Source organism: Sinohyriopsis cumingii, chromosome 17, assembly GCF_028554795.1.
Source record: "Sinohyriopsis cumingii isolate HCF-2022 chromosome 17, ASM2855479v2, whole genome shotgun sequence".
In the NCBI taxonomy this organism is placed as follows: Eukaryota; Metazoa; Mollusca; class Bivalvia; order Unionida; family Unionidae; genus Sinohyriopsis; species Sinohyriopsis cumingii.
Window position 1 is genome coordinate 58,458,950 of NC_142977.1, and position 20,795 is coordinate 58,479,744.

Below are 20,795 nucleotides of genomic sequence, written 5' to 3' on the forward strand. Positions count from 1 at the left end.
TCATTGTTGTGAATGATATCCGTGCCTATTGCTGAAAGAGTTTTTATTGAAGTGTACAGTTATCTAACTCGTTTGTGCATAAATGATTTTGTCTCTGTTTGTATCAACAGGATAGCAACATTACTTATTTGATACATGCTGATCAAGATTGAACCGTGTCAAACAATCCTCCAAGTTGGGCATGGCATTATGGAAGAGTCTATTTTTTAGTTAGGAATGAATGGTCATGGGAGATGCCACATGCAACAAGCAAAGAGACATCATCTGCAACATCATGTTTTCTTGAAACTATTTTAAATTTCTACTTAATGTCTGTTTATGATATAATTTGTACCTCATGTAGATGATGTTTCTATGTCCGTGGCACATGACAGCTGCCGTAACTGTCAGTTCTGTATCAAAAAACCTCATCCATAACTTGATGACCAATATGTTAGATTATAATGTAATGTGGCTACAAATGGTTTTGAAATTGAAATGAAATATGTAATTTTAGCTACATTTAGAGTCATTCAATTGAAAATTCACTGAGCTAAAGATGCAGATGTATTTTACAATGTTGAGCTGAACCAGTTAATATGCACTGCCTAGCAAATTCAGTCCTCCCAAGGTAAAAGATGTCCACCATGTCTTTTGGTAAGTTTTAGCAGCAAAAATGCAGAGAATTTCTCTGCTTCTGAGCTGGAAGTCAGATGAAAGTAGTCTACCATTGGATCAAGAAAGTGGTACCAGATAGGGGGCACTCACCAGTTATTATGTACTTCTGAGAGAGATGTATGTAAGGTGAAGTTGTTTGTATTTGAAACATACATGGTAGAGAGAATGTTGGCATGCCTCTGTGCTACTTGGATGTAATATGGCTGACATTTCTTTGGATATTATACTTAAGGAAATTGTACATGACCAAAGCACACTGCTAATCAAAATGGCTGCTCCCTTGTGCTAAAAAAGTCAGCCTAAATTATTCTAAAGTATACTATCTTTACCTATTAAAATAAGGGAAATGAATTTTGCCCAACTAGACAAGACCAGCTTCAGAAAGTGAAATGGATGAATTACTACATATATAAAATGTAAAAAAATGTTATAGGCTCTTTTTTTAAAATACAATTTACCTTTGAAGTCCAGGAAGTGAAAATGACTAAGTGGAGCTAGCAGTTTTTGAAAGGCCAAGCTGTATACTCTATAACCCATATTGCACCCATCAGTCATACACCAAAATAAAGGGAATTAATGGTTCTTTGAACAATACCCAAGATATACAAGGTCTTTTAAAATAGCCAGTATAGCCATTGAGGACACCTTGGGAAAGAACAATACCCAAGATATACAAGGTCTTTTAAAATAGCCAGTATAGCCATTGAGGACACCTTGGGAAATTCTTTTCTTTAAAATTCTAACCCTATGCCGAATACGAAACTCTAGAGCGCCACCGTAGTGTAAATAGTTACTACTTCTGCTCATGCCAAGTTGGCACACTATTACAAGAGGTCTTACAGATACGATCCACTTTGTGACTTTTTTATTAGTTTGAGTGATTTTTCAGAGTTCTCCCACCTCAGGGAAGTAAACTCCAACTGATTTTTCACTGAATCGCACTTTTTCTTCATCACAGATTAATATTTTACTCTTAAGTTATCTAACTTCACCAGATGATAATCTATTTTGGACATCATTGTTAGCTTGGTAGGGCTGGATTTACAAGGTAGTGCATGTCATCCATCACATAAGTAGCATAAAAAGAAAAATAATAATCTTGTTATATGATATGCCCAAAACATGAATGTTGAACATGGGCTAGTTCACTTCAGCCACTTCAAGCTCCAAATAAGACAAGACCACAGGCTTGCTTTATCCCAACAATTTTACTACATGTATGTAAATATTATCTACAAACTTAAAACATTTTATATCATGGTACAAAGATGTGCTGGTGTCTAAAAACAAAGTTATTTAAAATATGAGGTTTTGATATTTTTTTGTTGTTGGATAGTATTCAGCTGAAAGTTGATGAACCACTGCATTTAAAATATTGAACTGCATTTGCTTGTCATGTCCATACTTGTCAGCTCTCATTATAAGGCCACTTCCCTGTTGCATTAAGGGTGGCCTTATAAGAGGGGGACTACTGTATACAGAAACTCTGAACAACTTGCATTCTGTTTTATCTGTTTTCATCATGCCATTTCTATGGTAACTGACAATCTGAACACATAGCTTGTTTTCAAAACGAAATATTACATATTATATGAAATATAAGTTCCTTTCAGTGGCTTTGCAAAAGTTTAATTTCCTCTGCCTTAAGAATTCTTTACATCTCTCCTTTTATAAAGAAAACTTCAAGACATGCCAGTATCAGCATCAGCACAATCCTTAATTTTTCATGCAAATCTTAATTCCTAAAAATGGTGAAGTACAGGGTTCCATAAAACATTTTTTTTTCCATTTCAGAAGTTGCTTGCAGGAAAACCAAGGTTTGAAGGCACAAAAGGAAGAGCTGAATACATTATTAGTCCGACAGAGGGAGGAGGAAGAGTCATTGAGGAAGAAACTGCAGAATGCCGAGTCACGGTTGTTTAATACAGAGAAAGAATTGGAGCATATGAAAGAGCAGGGAGCTTTAAATTTGAAACTCAAAGAGCAGGTACAGCCATACTGCTGCATCAGGGTTAGAAAAGTCCTAAGAAAGTCTGCTTGCTAGGAATCAAACTTTTCATTACATTCCAGAAGTTCTTTTTTCTTTCCTTAATATTCTATTTCAAATTCTCGGTGATTGTTTGAATATTTTACTTTCCAAGAAATATAAGCTTATCCTCAGCTGCTAGATAAAGTTTTTTTCCCTCCTCTGAACAACTTAAGGTGTTTTTCTGGTAATAAATTGCAGAATGCGTTGGTAAGTGGATGGATGGATGGATTGCTTGATCATTTGACAGAATGATAGAAATTGCACAATTCTTAACACTCTTCATGTTTTTTTAATATCTTAAATTCTTTCTTCAAATCACGCATATTGATAGTCATTTAATAGGTGAATAAGCCATTTGATTTGTCAGTTGGTCATTCGATAGTTCTGTTAGTCATTTTATAGATATACTGGTCCAGTGACCTAATGGTTAGAGCAGGGCTCGGCAACCTGTTTTGCTTAGCATGCCACTTTTTTCCAGATTAATTACAAAATGAATGAGTGCGTGCCACCAGTAAGAGAGTAACACTGTTAAAATAGAGATTTCTTGGCTGCCCTTCACATGCCACACAAAACCTATGTGCCATAGGTTACCAACCCGTGGGTTAGAGCATCTACTTCAGATGCAGGAGGTTGCAGGTTCAGACCCCGACTGAGTCATACCAAAGACTTATAATAAATGGTACTAGCAGCTGCCTCACTTGGCACTCAGCATTAGCAGGTTAGTATTAGGACTCATTGGTCTGGTGTCAGGATAATGTGACTGGTTGGGCATGATGCCACAGTGCTGGACATCACTATAAACTGCCACATTGCAGACATCTTAACGATATGACTGAAATTTTTTTAAAGTTATGATATAATCCAAATCACACACACACACACACACTCACACACACACACACTTGATAAATACATTAATCATTTGATTGGTCAGTTAGCTATTTGATAGATAAATTAGTCATTTGATTGGTCAGTTTGCAATTTCTTTATTCCATTTTGATTACAGGTATTCCATCTTCACAAAGAATTGTTGTTGATGGGGGAGTTACAGCAGAAATGTCAGGAGAAGTTGCAGAGCATGAAGTCTTCAGTTCGATCCAAACATGAACATGAGTCCTTGATCAATTCATTAAAGGCAGAGACCAAAGGTGGGTTGGACATTGGTCAAATATGGAAAATCAATACTTGCATTTAGTTACAGACACATATATTGCAAACGAAAGGGTGGAGGAACATGTCCAAAAAATTAAATTCCATTCTTAAATTGTTTTTTAGTGAGGAGCCGCCATATCTAGACATAATCTGAAATCAGTATACCCTTTGTAAGGAGAGTCCATTTAGATTTCATTTGCTGACTGAATACCATAAGGAACCTCACTAATCCAGACTCCATTAGTCTGGAAACTTCTTTATCCAGACATAATTCGATGGGAACAGTTATCCTAACGGTTAATTTGCTCTGTTAATCCAGAAATCCGCATTCAGGATCCAGAAATCAAAATCAGGCACCAGAGTGTACAGTTACGATATAACTGTCGTCCATAATCAGAAAATAATCTGTCCACAACTGAAAATACAGTCAGTCAGATAACACAGATTCACCTACACAAATTTGGAGATGTGTCAGTTTATCAATCACTAATTGGTCAGATTCTAGTGGCACATTAAAGTTGTAAGTTGATCATGTGATCATATGTGTGGAAAAACCTCAAGCAAGGATACTGTATTGTAACCAGAGATTGTATCAACAGCATTGTTTTTTTTGCTAATCACCGATGGGCATATTAATAATGAAATAAACACACTTGGATCAGATCGTCCACACTTTTGACATCATATATGGTTAATAAATTATGTGTGTTATTAAGTCTCTTTTGTTTTTTACATATTCTATGTAACAATCACAGTTTGTTGATGGCTGCACAAATAAAGTTGATTGAAATAAGCTTTGGATACTTTAGGGCTTCATTTCAATTACTGGCTATAACAGCTGTATAAAATAACGACTTATAAAAATGACTGCATTTTATTGGTTTACCATAATGTATTTGACTGCAAGATATCAGTTTGTATTCATTGTCCTTTTTTATAACATGTGTTATGGCTACACCATCACTATTTCACACTGATATTATACTGATCTACTTTTAAGGTGTATTCAGTTTGCATAAATGGACCAACTTGTGGCTCAAAAGCAGGGTCATCTTGGGCTTCTGAACACCTAACAAGCCAGATGTAGATGCTTGTGCTTTCATACATCTGAAGCTCAGGTGAAGGAGGGACAATCCCATGGCATGAGCATTATTCCCCATCCCGTCCATATATAAAAACTGCTGTTCATTATTTTTGGGGATGGGGTGATCAGAATATTTAAAAAGAAATGGTAGGTGCAGGACACTCGAACAGCATTTGATGAGAAACCTCTAAATCTAGATGACCTAAATATTATCACATGGGTGATGAGAAACCTCTAAATCTAGATGACCAAAATATTATCGCATGGGTGATGAAAAACCTCTAAATCTAGATGACCAAAATATTATCACATGAGTAACGAGAAACCTAAATCTAGATGACCAAAAAATTATCGCATGGGTGATGAGAAACCTCTAAATCTAGATGACCAAACAATTATCGCTTGGGTGATGAGAAACCTCTAAATCTAGATGACCAAAATATTGCATGGGTGATGAGAAACCTCTAAATCTAGATGACCAAAATATTATCGTGTGGGTGATGAGAAACCTCTAAATCTAGATGACCAAAAATTTATCGCATGGCAATGAGAAACCTCTAAATCTAGATGACCAAAATGTAATCGCATGGGTGATGAGAAGCTTTTATCTTTGCCCCTTTGTATACCCTGATTTATATTCTCAAAACAAGTTTTTAATGCCAGTATTCAGGTCAGTAATTTTATTCTTGATCCTGGTTTTTGGACTCTATGCAAGACCAATTACATACTTACACGATGAAACAAACAAGTGTGATGAAACGGGAAAGTAATTTTGATAAATACGCCTCCCAATATTTGAAAAGCAGAAACTAGGAGGTTAATAGTTTCTATCTATCTATATATATATATATATATATATATATATATATATATATATATATATAACTTATAATATTCCTTAAACTGAAAAGATAAAATTGCTCAAGCTTGCAGAGTTCCAGTGCCCTTCTGTTTTTTAAGGCAGTCCTGGAATCTAACTGAAATTGTAATTCAATGAAAATATTCTGGAAACTTCCTTGAAAATTACTTTTTGTCCTAAAATGTCTTTGCAATTTGATATTAAAAAGCTAAACTGAAAATTTTGTATGAGAAAATATTTTCTTTTTCCACTGCAACTTTGCAGTGAATGATTTTGCAATAAATGTTATATTATGTCAGTAGTGTGTAACTGTAGAGGTATAAATATCAATATGCTGAATTTTCCAAATATGAGAATTAATTTTCTGCAGGGGTGAACCATGTGTTGATATGAAAGTGCTCTTACATAAATAGCACATGTTCATATGCCAGTGTTATGAAATGGCCATCCCATTCAATAACAAATTAAAGTTCCACTAAATCAACCTTTAAATCAGAGGCCAGTTTTGTTTATTAATGATTATGTCATGTAAAGAGTCGTGTCTTGTATAAATTGTATCATCAAGAGTAACAGGCATGAAAGAGACCAACCATTCATTTTTACGAGGTGTCAGGTATTGACTCAAAGTCTTTTATTGCCCAGCTGAAATTTTTAAACAGTTAAAAAGAGAAAAAGCATGATACTTTTCTTACACTTTAACTCATTTTTGCTCTCCGTCTCTCTCTCAGCAATCAAGTTAAAAATTAAATGGATTAGCGAGAGAGAGATAAACTTTTTTATGATCATATACTTAGGACAGCCGTATGAAATGACTTCATTCAATAGCTAAACTTTTGACCTGATGGAAATCTTTTTTTCCATCATCAGTTCTATTTTATTTTGTTTTTATAGATCTAGTTTCAGAAGTAGGCCAAGGAACGTACAAGCTTGTTCTTGTTTGATTTTCCTAAAATGTATAACAATTTAGAAGTTAAATAAAGCACATAATAAAGTCTACTTTAATAAAACTGTTTAGATTTTGATACACTGTTACAGTTGAATACAAAATGCGCAAAAATTCTATGGTGAAAAATGTTCAATCCGAAATAATACATAGACCTCAAAAGTAAATTGCGACCACATTTTAAAAATTAAAAAGTCTTGCATGAAAATTTAATTCAGTAACAGTTCTCAGAAGTTTCAGTATTTAAAAAAACATTGCTGTAAATGTTGTCATATATTAATGCTTAAACACTTAGGTAATGAATGAATGCATTGCTTTCCTTTACAGTATAATTTTCTGTAAGGAAAACTGCTTAGCCTTGGCACTGTGTTTAGAAATTTAAATTGGATATGCACACAAATCCATATTATGTTTTTTTATATATGAAAAGCAACTACCTGAACTTTAGTAAGACTGACGCATGAAGTTAGCATTTTGTGCAGTTCAGTATGGTCCACATATAAAGTTAGCCTTTGGTGGTTTTCACTGTTGTCACCTTGAAAAATACAGCTCTAACTTCATCATAATACTTATATATAAAATATACATATAGTTCAAGTCAAAGATTGAAGAGTTTCATTAGCAATATTTTTTGTGTAGTGTACCTGGTCATAATCATAATATGTCAAAAATTATATTCTTTTGTCATATGTTAAAGAACAAATCGGTTATAAAAGCTGTTAATGAAATCAGAGACATAAAAATATCCTATACTATTGATATGCATTCATTTGCTTCTTAGTAGATTGTTAAGGAATGTTAGGATGTATACTAAGATTCAGCAGTGGAGCTGGCAAAAATATTTTTTATATTACAGGTCTAGAAAAAAAAAAAAAAAGTCATTAAGTCCATGATTTTAATCCTAACTTTCTCAACAGTAGTTAAAGAAAACTTTATTTTTGTTTCATTTTACATGATGCGATAAAAAAAAGTCCACTGTAGTCGATGATAAGGCTGCAGGTGGATCTTGTGTTAGCTCTTACATTTGTAACATGTGTAGAGTTACTTGTATTTGTCAGATTTATTTTTGCAAGCAAAAGTAATTGCTTATAAATGTGTTTACATTTTAAAAAAACATTAAGACATATACGTTTCAACCATTTTCAGTTGAGAAAATTAGTTTTCCGTTAGCAGGGATGGTCCTGGCTTTTAAAAAGTTGTCGCCAAAAAAATTGCCAGTCTCAATATGTTGTCACCAATTGTCGCCAGAACAAGTAGAGAATATTTTTCCAAGCCTATTAATGTAATAGGGAATGAAAATTGAAATAGATGAGATAGTTATTACTTTATTGACAACACGCAATACAGCCATAATATTACAAAATAAATCATTACATGACTGTTTTGCACTACTTCCATGGTCTTTGCATCCTGCATCACCGTTTGTGCATAGGTATGATTGTTGTCACCTGAAATAAATGCATTATCAAATGTAAAATATCTGCTTTCCTGACATCTACAGTCTCTCTCTTTTTAATAGAAACATCAGGTATTAAGTAAATCTATATTATGTATATTATTTACAAATCATAGTTTTGTAAAGAACTTTAGTTAATGACATTTTAAGACTAAAACCCTATGATCGTACTTTGCAATGCAAGTGACGTATAATGCAACCGTCTATTTCATGCATTCAGGAATTAAATCCTCCCCTCCTTTTATGGCTAGCTTCACAAAGTACATTTCCATCAACCAAGAGTTCAGAAATTTATTTTTGCCACGCTTTACATGCTTTGCTTGTAGTGAATTGTTCCCAAGAATGATCACTGAATGCTGTAGATTTTGTCTCAACAAGCAAACTAGGATCCCCATTCTCACCAATGAAACCTACACGAGTCAACACCTGGCATTAATGTACCTTATATATAAGCATTGCATTGATTACCATCATTAAACTAAAATAAGAAGAAATGAAGAAACATATCACGAGCATATGTGCCCCCCCCCAATAATTCGCAATAAATATGTTATTTAATAAAGTTTTATTTGCATATATGAGTTAACAATAAGGAAATAAGGTGGGATATAATATGTGGGAAATAGTTATCAGATGTATGGTAGCTTGAGACCACATTTGAACTGTTAACAAAAATTCACACCCATTTTAGGCATTGTTAGTTATAACAAAAAAGGGGTATTGTTTGTCAATCAATTGCTAGTGCTTTCACTCACTGTAGAACAGGCTTTGAAGTATGTCGAAGAGGCTTGAGTCTAATCTTTAGCTATTGTGCAGTTTGAGCACAGCTAACCAGAATATGAAATGGGGGCATGTTGGGGGGGGGGATAACTCACTCCACAGGGAGAAACAGTGTGTCTTTTGAGAATTTCACATGTATTGAACCGGAAAAATTGGTGAATATTTAGTGAAAATGATGCTTAAGTATGCCGCAAAAAAACTTCCTGATGGTAGGTCCCAATCTGCGTGTTTTCGGGTTCAATCTCCCAACTTGGTTTTTGAAAAGATTTATTTTGGGCATGACATGCTAGAATAACTGATCGGTATTAACTAAATTTATTCAATGACTTTTTGAATTCTTTGGAGATCTTTCTGTACATTTGAAACTTCAACACAGAAGGGGCATTTTTCATTGGAACATATTTGGATTTCTTGGAACTATTAGAATTGAAAGGACTTTTAGGAAATATGAATTCATTCACCATGCTGTAAGTTAATTTAATTATTTCACTCCTGTATTTTGAGAAATAAATTATTTTCAATTATGCAAAACTTGTTTGTTTTGCTATTTCTTGTTGCGTAGTTTAAGTTCCTGGAGTCGTAAGATGAGATTGATGGCAAAAGTAAAAGATCAGTGAGCAAAATTAACATATATTACCCTGCCTGGGTTCCTGTTTGGTGACACACTCCTTTAAAATATCACAACCAGTTGTAAATCAGTTGACAAATTGTGCCTTGATTCATATATCACAGAACATCTGCTTTACCTTTGTATCTTATCTCAGCCACGGACACCCAAGTTTCCAGCTGTCAAGAAATTGTCTGGAACTTTTGACCCATTCATCTAACATCTAACATATGTTTACCCATGATAAAGTTGCACTGTTGACAGTGTGTAATTCTGATTGTGATTTTTTTCCATTTGCTTTGTATTTGTAAACAGCAATCGGTACTTCAGAGGTAATCAGTTTTCTCTTAAGTTTCAGCAAAACTTTTTTTTTATTGGTAGGTTTATTAAAAAAAACAGAAGGATTAGCTGTCGTTCAATTAATTGTAGCTGTTTCTGTTCATGTCTTCAGAGGTCGGTCGATTGTAGGTATAGTCCGGTAGCATGACTGAGGGTATCACAGCATAGTACTCAGGTCAGATGTCAACATAAGCAGATTATTATGTAACAATGCACTGTAAAGATGGGCTTGTCAATACGAACAAAGGATTTGTTTATGTGACATATAGATTCCAGTGCATTGTGTATCCAAGCTTGTGGCTTCCTTTCATGGTCCCTTTGAATGTCTCCACTCCAAGTCCATGATTGTATGTACAAATTATATAGCCAAAAAAGTTGTCACCAAAAAAATCACCAGATGGTATATTTTGTCACCAATAAGGAAAAAGAATCTCAATTTGCGACACTGGTGAGGTCCAGGACGATCTCTGCCATTAGTTCCATAAACAGTATTCTGTTCACACTAAAACACAAAAATATAAAAATTGTTCTACATCCAAGATAATATGTATCTTACCTTTGTAATGACATTACCAGCAATATAATGTGTATCTTACCTTCGTAATGATATTACTAAGCAAGATAATATGTATCTTACCTATGTAATGATATTACCAGCAAGATAATATGTATCTTACCTATGTAATGATATTACCAGCAAGATAATATGTATCTTACCTTCGTAATGATATTACCATGCAAGATAATATGTATCTTACCTATGTAATGATATTACCAGCAAGATAATATGTATCTTACCTTCGTAATGATATTTTCAAGCAAGATAATATGTATCTTACCTTCGTAATGATATTACCATGCAAGATAATATGTATCTTACCTTCATAATGATATTACCATGCAAGATAATATGTATCTTACCTTCGTAATGATATTACCAGCAAGATAATATGTATCTTACCTTCATAATGATATTACCATGCAAGATAATATGTATTTTACCTTCGTTATGATATTACCATGCAAGATAATGGGTCCATTTCAAGGTCATATTATTTTGTACACAACCTCGTTTAGGCCCAAAGTGTTGAATCAAATGTGTGACAGTTGTTATTCGAGCAAGCTAATTGTAGTGCCAGGTGGATGTAAAATGTATAGCCATTTGATTCTAGTGCCAGGTAGATATCAAATTTATATGTGGAACTTCTGTTTTCCTTTCCATTGCACATTTCATGTTTGCCTATCCAATTTACCTGTCTACCTTTCCAATTTACCTGTTTACCTTTCCAATTTACCTGTCTACCTTTCCAGCGCTGTTTGTATGTCTACCTTTCTAGTTTTTATATCTTTTCAGTGCTAAAAACAAGGCTTGAGAGCAAGAGTGTGAATTTGAAGGGTTGCAAGGCCAGGATATTAGAGCTTGAAGAAGAGATAAAGAATAAAGAGAACTCTTTGTTGGAACTAAAAAGGAAATTGGAAATGGCCAAGAGTGGGCATAACGAGGAAATCCAGGTAAAAACGATGTTGTCAATAATACATTTTTGCTTTGTAATCAAATAGATTAAATGTATCAATTGTCATTGATTGATTTATAGGACTAGACCATTCCTCCTGTTGATAGACTGAGAGACATTTAGATAGATAGAGAGGGAGAGAAAGACTGAGAGGCAGTTAAATAGACAAATAGAAAATGAGATAGATGGAATATGTAGATAGAAGATAGATATTGAATTATAGAAAACGTTGCTGATAGATAAGGACACATCAATGCAGTTGACCCAGGCTTCACTGCAAATCTTGGAACACGAGTTGAATACTGTATCAGTTGAGTTGCTGTGGCCCCCAGAATGATAGAAAAGCCAAAACCTGAAGCATAAACTAGAATATTGGTTCCCAACCATTTTTGGCCATGATCCAAAAAATAATTTCTGAGCCTCACGGCTACATTTCCACATTTTGATAAGTTTTTCCACACTAAAAAAAAACCTGGTTACTATCCAGAATATGCGACCCTGAAATGCAGCACAACCTGGGTGTTTTGAATCACTGAACTTAAATTTAAGTAGATATCTCAGTTTTTAATGTTATTTATGAGAAACCAAAAACACATCTGTTGAACAACATGCCTGTTATTTACCACATGTTTGGTTAGTCATTGATTTGATTGAATGTCACTAGGATGATATGCTTGCTGGAGCACACAGAAATAAAGAGTTCAAATTGGGGAGTTCAAAGACCTTGCACAGTGTTTCAGCAAATATTTGCTCATATCAAAAGATTACTATTCTTAGATAATCAGTTACTAACAACAATAACTGCTCCACTTATATAGCAACTACCATATATAAATGCAATAATTATGTGCCAAATACCATATATGAATGCAATAATTATGTACCAAATAAAAATGCAATAATTATGTACCAAATACCATATATAAATGCAATAATTATGAACCAAATACCATATATAAATGCAGTCATTATGTACCAAATGCCATAAATAAATGCAATAATAATGTACAAAAAAATATATATAAATGCTGTAACTACGTACCAAATAACAACCTATAACTTAGTAATTATGTACCAAAAAACATATATAAATGCTATAATTATGTACAAAATACCAACCTATAACTTTAATTTTTATGTACCAGATACCATATAAATGCCTTAATTATGTACCAAATACAATTTATAAATGCAATAATTATGTACCAAAGATCATACATAAATGCAATAATTGTGTACCAAATACCATATACAAATGCAATAACTATGTACCAATTACCAACCTATAACAGCATTAAGAGGTTAATCTTAGTATTGGATGGCCTAGTTTCAGGATAATGTGACTGGGTGGGACATCATGCTACCTGTCTGCATCATGATGCCCCATGCTAGACATCACTATAAACTGTCACACTGCAGACATTGTAAAGATATAACTGAATTTTTAAAAAAGCTACATTAAAAATCAAAATCACACACACACACACACACACCCCAACCTATAACCACAACAATTACGTAACCAAATGTCAACCTGTAATTACAGTAATTATATACCAAATACCAATTTATAACTACAGTAATTATATACCAATTACCAGCCTGTAATTACAGTAATAATATATGAAATACCAACCAATAACTACAGTAAGTATATACCTATTACCAACCAATTGCTACAGTAATTATATACCTATTACCAGCCTATAACTAAAGCAATTATATACCAATTACCAACCAATTATGCACCATATACCAACCTATAACTACAATATGTACCAAATACCAACCTATAACTACAAAATTATGTACCAAGTACAATCCAGTAACTACAGTAATTGTGTACCAAATAAACATATGATAACAACAATAATTATGCACCAGATACCAGCCTATAACTACAGTAATTATGGTTCTGCATTCAGATGTTATATAGTTACGAAAACATTGCCTGCATTTGCAGCACATTGGAAAGAATGTTGACATTCTGCTATGCTACTTTTGCATGTACTGTAACTGAAATTTTCTTTTTATATGATGTCAGGGAAAATGAATTTTGCCAGGGGAGACACAATGGACTTCTGATACTGCAATAAATGAATTATAAAATATAAAAAAAGAACTTTAAAAAGTTGTCATCTAACTTTTTTTCTCCAAATTATCTCTTAAGTCCAGTAAGTGTCAAAGACCAAGCAGAGTTAGCAGTTATTTGAAAGGTGCACATCTGATGTAAGGTCAAGCTGTACCTAGAGTATAACAATTAGTCATACACCAAACTAATTGAAAGTTACTTAAAATACACATTATTTAAATAACCGAGATATCGAGTGAGGAAATCCTGTGAAATACTTTTTCTTAAGATTCAATCCATGTGCATAGTACAAAACTAGAGTGCAAAACCTGAAGACAAATATAAACATTTCGTTTGTGCTGTTGCTTTTGTCTTACATAAATCGTGATGTTATCATTTTTGTAAATAAAATGGTGCATTAATATTAATGTTATATACGAAAATAAGTCAAAATTATGCCGATTTGGCTTATGCTTATACAATTAGTCAATTAAGAACTTACAAAATATAAAATGTTTAAACTAAACTATGCCTTGAGGCAGTATTGTACATGAAATGACTTTTATTATGGGGAAATTAGATGTCAGAATACAGAAGTAAAGTCAACTTAAATTTAAAACTGAGGAAACTAAGTCTAAGAAATATAAAACAAATATGTTTCTTTTCATTCGTTTGTAATAAAATTGGGGAAAAAATGATGACTAAGCAGATTTGCATGCCTCCATATACTGGTTTTAGAAGAATTAACAAAAAGAATTTCTTCCCCTGATCTGTTTTATTCTTGCTCAAACTGTACTATTTTGGAATAACTTGTGATTATTTAAGAGTTCCTGACCTTCATATCAGTGAACCTGATCTGTTATATTCTTGATCAGACTGTAACATTCTGGAATAATTGTGATAATTTGCATGTTCGTGTCCTTTGCCTCAATCAACCTTATCTGTTTTATTCTTATTCAGACTGTAAGATTCTGGAATAATTGTGATAATTTGCATGTTCGTGTCCTTGACCTCAATCAACCTTATCTTTCATGGGGTTGCCATGATTTGGAGGCAGATGCTGCAACAACTTCTCTTTATATCTAGTCTCATAGCACCTTTATACATTTTGGTAAAAGGTGATGTCATCTTGATGATGTCATAATGTGAACTTCCAGGTCAGGCGGCTTTTCTTCTTGAGATGAGGCATGTCTTCCATCACTCATTGAAATGTACCACATACTCAAAATTATTATTTAAAAAATCTGGAACCAATTTTTTTTGTAACACCTTGCTTCCTGTGTGGCATTATTAATTTAATACACAGTACTTCCTGTGTGGTATACTTAATGTAATACACAGTACTTCCTGTGTGGTATATTTAATGTAATACACAGTACTTCCTGTGTGGCATATTTAATGTAATACACAGTACTTCCTGTGTGGCATATTTAATGTAATACTGTAATACACAGTACTTCCTGTGTGGCATATTTAATGTGATACACAGTACTTCCTGTGTGGTATATTTAATGTATTACACAGTCCTTCTAGTGTGGTATATTTAATGTAATACACAGTACTTCCTGTGTGGTATATTTAATGCAATACGCAGTACTTCCTGTGTGGCATATTTAATGTAATACACAGTACTTTCTGTGTGGTATATTTAATGTAATACACAGTACTTCCTGTGTGGTATATTTAATGCAATACACAGTACTTCCTGTGTGGTTCATTTAATGTAATATGCAGTACTTCCTGTGTGGCATATTTAATGTAATACACAGTACTTCCTGTGTGGTATATTTAATGTAATACACAGTACTTCCTGTGTGGTACATTTAATGCAATATGCAGTACTTCCTGTGTGGCATATTTAATGTAATACACAGTACTTCCTGTGATCCCATGACAGTGTACCAGCTTATTGTTTGAGCATGACACTTAAATTCCTAATTTGACAGACAATAACCTGAAAGTAATCATTAGATTATACTATTTGTGGTCATTAGTAAATCTAAACAGGTTAAAGATTAATGGATTATAATTGGATTGCTAAGCAGCATAAACCTGTTAACATTCCTTGGATTCTTTTGGCAGGGTCGGTTTGGCTTCGGTGGTAGACTTGAAGTTCAAGTTCATGGAGATGGATTATACTATGTGTGGTCAGAAGTAATTTGGAAAGGATTAAAGACATTAATTGATTATGGTTGGATTAGTCATTGCTAAAGAGGTCGGGTGATATAGAACAGGTCTGTTTTGTTTCAGTATTTAAAGTTTGTCAAGATACCTAAGCATGCATTATCTCCCAATGCTAAAAAAGCCAAAATCTAAACAAACCAAATTTCATATTGAATTCAGTAATGGGTGAAAGCAGGAATTTCACTGGTTGGAATCGAGTTTAGATAGACATGGCTTTCTGCGATTCCTGTCAAGTCGATTATAAGAACATCTTTAATTTGACCCAGTGCATCAGTCATGAGTGGTTCTGGCAGGCAGTTAGCAGCCTGAATCTACCCACTCAGGAAACAGTTTAAACTTTTTGATGGACTCAGTAGAGTTGTACTAACACTCATAATCCAAGGCAGGCACTGAAAGAATATTTTCTGTTCTGAGGAAAATTCAGACAAACTCCGAAGGAAACCCATTTCTGGTAACAAAACATTATCTCCTAACAATAATGAGGAATGCCACATATATAATCCAGATATAATCTATAATGTAAAGAAAAGCAAAAAATGCTTGTGTAACATAATACAGTGTGAAAGGTTAATGAGAAAGGACTGACGTAATGAGATGAGGTGCATATTTTAACATAGAACAAGTTAAGTTGTTCACTGGTTTTCATTCTGTTCATTTGCATGCTAAATATTTAGGTCTTTGAAAATCCTAAGTCAGAACTTCTGATCATATTTTGCAAATCTCCTGAACTGTCCTAAGCCAACCTCACCATTTTGTCACATGTATGATAATGTAAAGTGATAACGTAAAAATCACATCATTTCAAGCTGTGCATTAAGTGTTTATTTTACAAAAGCTAACTACCTATGCCACAATTTCCTTACAAGCAATTGTACTTTGAAGAATTGACTGGGAGAGGGCTCATTATGAGTACAGTTGTTTTCCATGCACATTGCGACTGCTCTGGCAGCCTAGTGGTTAAAGCATCCACCTCAGATGCAGGAGGTTGCAGGCTCAAACACCGACCAAGTCATACCACAGACATATAAAAAATGGCACTAACAGCTGCCTTGCTAGGCTTTCAGCATTAAGAGGTTAGTGTTAGGACTGACTTGCCTGGTGTCAGGATAATGTGACTGGGTTGAACATCATGCTACATGTCTGCGGCATGATACACCAGTGCTAGCATCACTATAAACAGCCACTCTGCAGACATCATAATGATATGAGTGAAAAATTGTTAAAGCTACATTAAAATCCAAATCACACACACTCTCCATGCAAATGAAGATGCCATGTTGTTTGGTACTTTCTCATTTCAGTGTGTAGAGGAGAAGCATCAGTGCTTAATGAGGATCAACCAACAACTGGAGTCTCAAATCCTAAACCTCTACAGCGAGATTGAGAACCTCAGAACAGGATATGTTCACCAAGGTAACCTTTACAGGTCAAAATGTCAAAGGTTAAGGTTGCTAAGGATGACTTAAGTGTTGCTCTATTTGGCCAATAAAGGTTATTGTAGCTGAAATTGTTAAAGGTTTCTGTGTCTGCTACTTTATTAAACAAAAAAGATAAAATAAAAAATAGCAGATGTTTGCTGACATCTTAAACTTTTTGCTAAAGGAATTTAAAAGCTTGTTTTAGTTCAAGGGGCCATAGGTGAAAGTGACTTTGTCCAGAAAAAGGTTTCAGGTGATAACGTTTGGACTTGAGAATGAATGCCAAATGTTGTTAAATACATAAAATGTGCCTTGACAGTATACCTTGGATTTTACATAGCACTTGCTTTGAAATGAATGCATTCTTCTTTGAAAACAGTTTTTCATTTAATTTGCATTTCTGTCTTAAATGTATAGAGAACATTTTATGTGAAATGAGTGAATAATATTTCATTGAAAAACTCACAGAATAATTAGTGCCTTGTTGGATTTGATCTCGAGTCATTTTTAACAAGGGAGTCATAATTACTGCGCAACTACATACACATCTAAGAATTGCTTCGAATTTTATGGTTATAATGTTATCTGTGTCTATTGATGGCCAGTGAATAAATTAGATTTTTCACTAGATTATTTCTCTTAGAAAATTGGGTAATGGATGGCCTAGCTTAATGTAAATAGTATGTCTTATGCATTTCAACTCCTTGCAGAGCATAGGCCATTGATGACGGCATAATAGTGACCTGTATTAATTTCAAAGTAAAATGTGTGCAGTTAATGGTATCTTTCAGTGTGTTATCACAGACTTTGTAGAATTAAGATCATATGCAGATATTTTTGTTGTTTTGATCTAAATAGTTTGAACAGAGTTATTCCCTCCTTTAGAGAATTATGTGTACTGATGACAGTTTTTTCTTCCGTATTTTTACAGCAAAAAGAAAGGATGGTGATGGAGATCATCAGAAATCCACTGAGGAAGGAAGACAGTCTTCCACAGAGCAGACTAGCTTTGATTCCAGCTCTGATCAGACAATAAGGGAACAGATAGCCAGAATAACTAGCCCATCACTTCCAAGTGAACGACTTTATGGGACTGTAGTAAACAGTGTCACTGGTGATAGCTCAGGGTCATCTGAAAGTCAAGGTCTTTTTGGAGGATTTCAAAAAGATGGAGGATCTCAGCTTGCAGGAAGCTTAGAGTTTCCTGGAATTATGAATCCTCCATTTTCAGAGAGGCAGACTGGTGCTGACAGGACACTGTCTGGTTCCTCTTTGTCAAGATATTCAAATATTGGGCCATCGATTCGACAGCCTAGACTATTTTATACTGAGAGTGAAGACAATCAGTCAGCATCATCAACAAGGAGTGATACATTTATTGACAGTGATTATAATGGGTGAATTACTGCCAATTGCAGCATAATATTTCCTCACAAAAAATTAAACTTAACCTGTTGTATAATGCATTGTAGCCTCAGTGTGAAAAATAAATTTGTGGTTGATTGGCATCCTTACAAAAATCTCCAACATTTGATGCTTGGGATTTACGTCACCATCTTCAGCATAATCTTGAAAATAAAAGGTCAGAAGAATTGTTCGAATAATTGGGAGCTTGAATAAATGGTCCCTGTCTATACAGCACATCTGTATAATGCATTTCCTCATTCAGCAGTCATGGATCTAGTTTTGGGATGAACCAAATTGATAATAATAATAATAATTCTTATTTTATGTGGGTAATCCATTTAATATATACAGTTATCATTTGTGGCTCTTTACTACATACAAGATTTCTAATTCTACACCTGATTTTGAAGAGAATAAAATGTACACACATGTACAAACAGAATTTAGTATCTGATATGTCAATAGTATGGTCATGTAAATCATGCTTTCTTGATTTTTAATTAAATGATAATTCAAGAATGTCACCTACTGCTAAATTTATCTTCTATTTATAACTATATATCAACATATTTTATGTCAGGAAACTAATTAACAATACTTGTTGGGAAGGAAACATTCCAATGTTTTTCAGAGATTACCAATATTACAACCTAGAACTTTTTTCAGTATGATTGTAAACATCCCCTAGGAATATATAGACCACAGTGACCATTTTGTTAAGTGTATTGTTTGTCTAAATGATGTATTATATAATGTCGAAGCAAGCTTTAACATGTCTGCCATTTCTTTCTTCTTTTTTCTTTTTATGATTGAAATCAGTTTGCAGTGTATGTAATTGTTTGTTGTACATTTGTTCAACCGTAATTAATGTTTAAGTCAATTATTTAATTTATCACTACTTATTTACTATTATATGTATTTAGAGGAATCATGTTAAAGCCAAGACCATTCATCCAATAAAGAATGTGCAGGGTTCCAGAATTCCACAAATCCACTCATTTTTACAATTGATGGCAGAGGAAAGGCAAGTCACTCTTTCAAGCTGCTTGTCCTGTCGGATATGTGGGGTTGTATGAATAGCTTCAGTATCATGTCAGTTGTATACAGGACAATCAAAGATTCCATATCACCTACCCTGTAGGAAAAGCAGCCTTCTGAAAACTTTTTTTTTAACCCTGATGTGTATGTTCAATTTAAAAAAAATACTAGACTGTGGTTGTAAGAATTTTTTGGAATAGCTTTCTGTGAGGTTTACTGTTTCTGGAGATGATGGATGTTAACTTCAAGGCCAGTTCAATAAAGTGTTAACTCCTTAGCCAAGGTTTGAATTGTTTATGATCATCCAGATGTAAAAGGAATAGAAGTTAGCAAAAGGACAATAAAACCTATTCAGTCTTGGAAAAAAGTAATTTTCTTGGTTAGATTCGTCAGTATTTTAGTCTGCCAAATAAGTAAGATTTTAAATTTAAAAAACCCAGCAGAAAATATATCTAATTCTGTTGGCTTCTCATTTGTTGTTCCATCCATCACAGAAATGTAAATGCAACTGTTTTTGCAGAAATGCTGCCAGGCCATTGGATTGGAAGTTTTTCACACAAAAAATCTTTAGTCATGCAACTTCTCAAAATCAATGGGGGAAAGGTCACACAAATTATTTGTGGTTCACTCAGTCTGTTTTACCCATTTTTTATTTTTTTTTTTATTTTTTTTTTTTAAAGACAAAAATTAAAATTAATGGTCTGACAAATTAAGTTATGTTCATTTTGGCGGTGATCTCAATGACGCTATACTAAGGTAGATCTAGTCTTTGAATCCAAACATCTGTATGATTGAGATCTGCTGTGGTTTCTGAAAAAACTATCCAGGGTTCTGATTAAATTGTCTCATAGAGGGGTATAATCAATTAATCTGTTAATTAGCCATAACAGAATTGTGTAGAGTGTAACAAGCAGCGAGTTTTATGAATGTCAAAACAGATGATAAGCGATATCTTTACAGTAAGATCATTTGCTACAGTCTATACTATAGAACAAGAAAGCTCCCATGTTTTGACATGAACTGAAGATGCCACACAAACCATTGATACAGATAATGTCTACCTCATCGACAGCACATGGAGGCTGAGAAAAAGAGAAGAAAAAACCTAAAGTCCAATACATGTGGTTGATTACCTACATCTGGTTAAGGTAAGAACCAAAAAGGAGGGACATTGTGTGTTTTCTGTCAAGAGTACAACAGACCTGTTTACCCCTAAAGATTCTCCATATTTTGTGTGATTGAAGCCCAAAACGAACT

The 20,795-nt window shown here is 33.8% G+C and overlaps 1 protein-coding gene across 1 annotated transcript in view; it reads left to right on the plus strand.

Annotated features, from left to right (window-relative positions):
• Positions 1–19,813, plus strand: part of LOC149778841 (hamartin-like) — a 90,089-nt gene extending 70,276 nt beyond the window's left edge. Inside the window, exons 15-19 of the mRNA XM_089939593.1 lie at positions 2,452–2,644; positions 3,693–3,834; positions 11,261–11,418; positions 16,977–17,088; positions 18,025–19,813. Of these exons, the coding sequence (XP_089795719.1) occupies positions 2,452–2,644; positions 3,693–3,834; positions 11,261–11,418; positions 16,977–17,088; positions 18,025–18,494 (1,075 nt within the window). The 3' untranslated portion in view covers positions 18,495–19,813. The remainder of the gene's footprint in view (positions 1–2,451; positions 2,645–3,692; positions 3,835–11,260; positions 11,419–16,976; positions 17,089–18,024) is intronic.
• Positions 19,814–20,795: the final 982 nt, after the last annotated feature.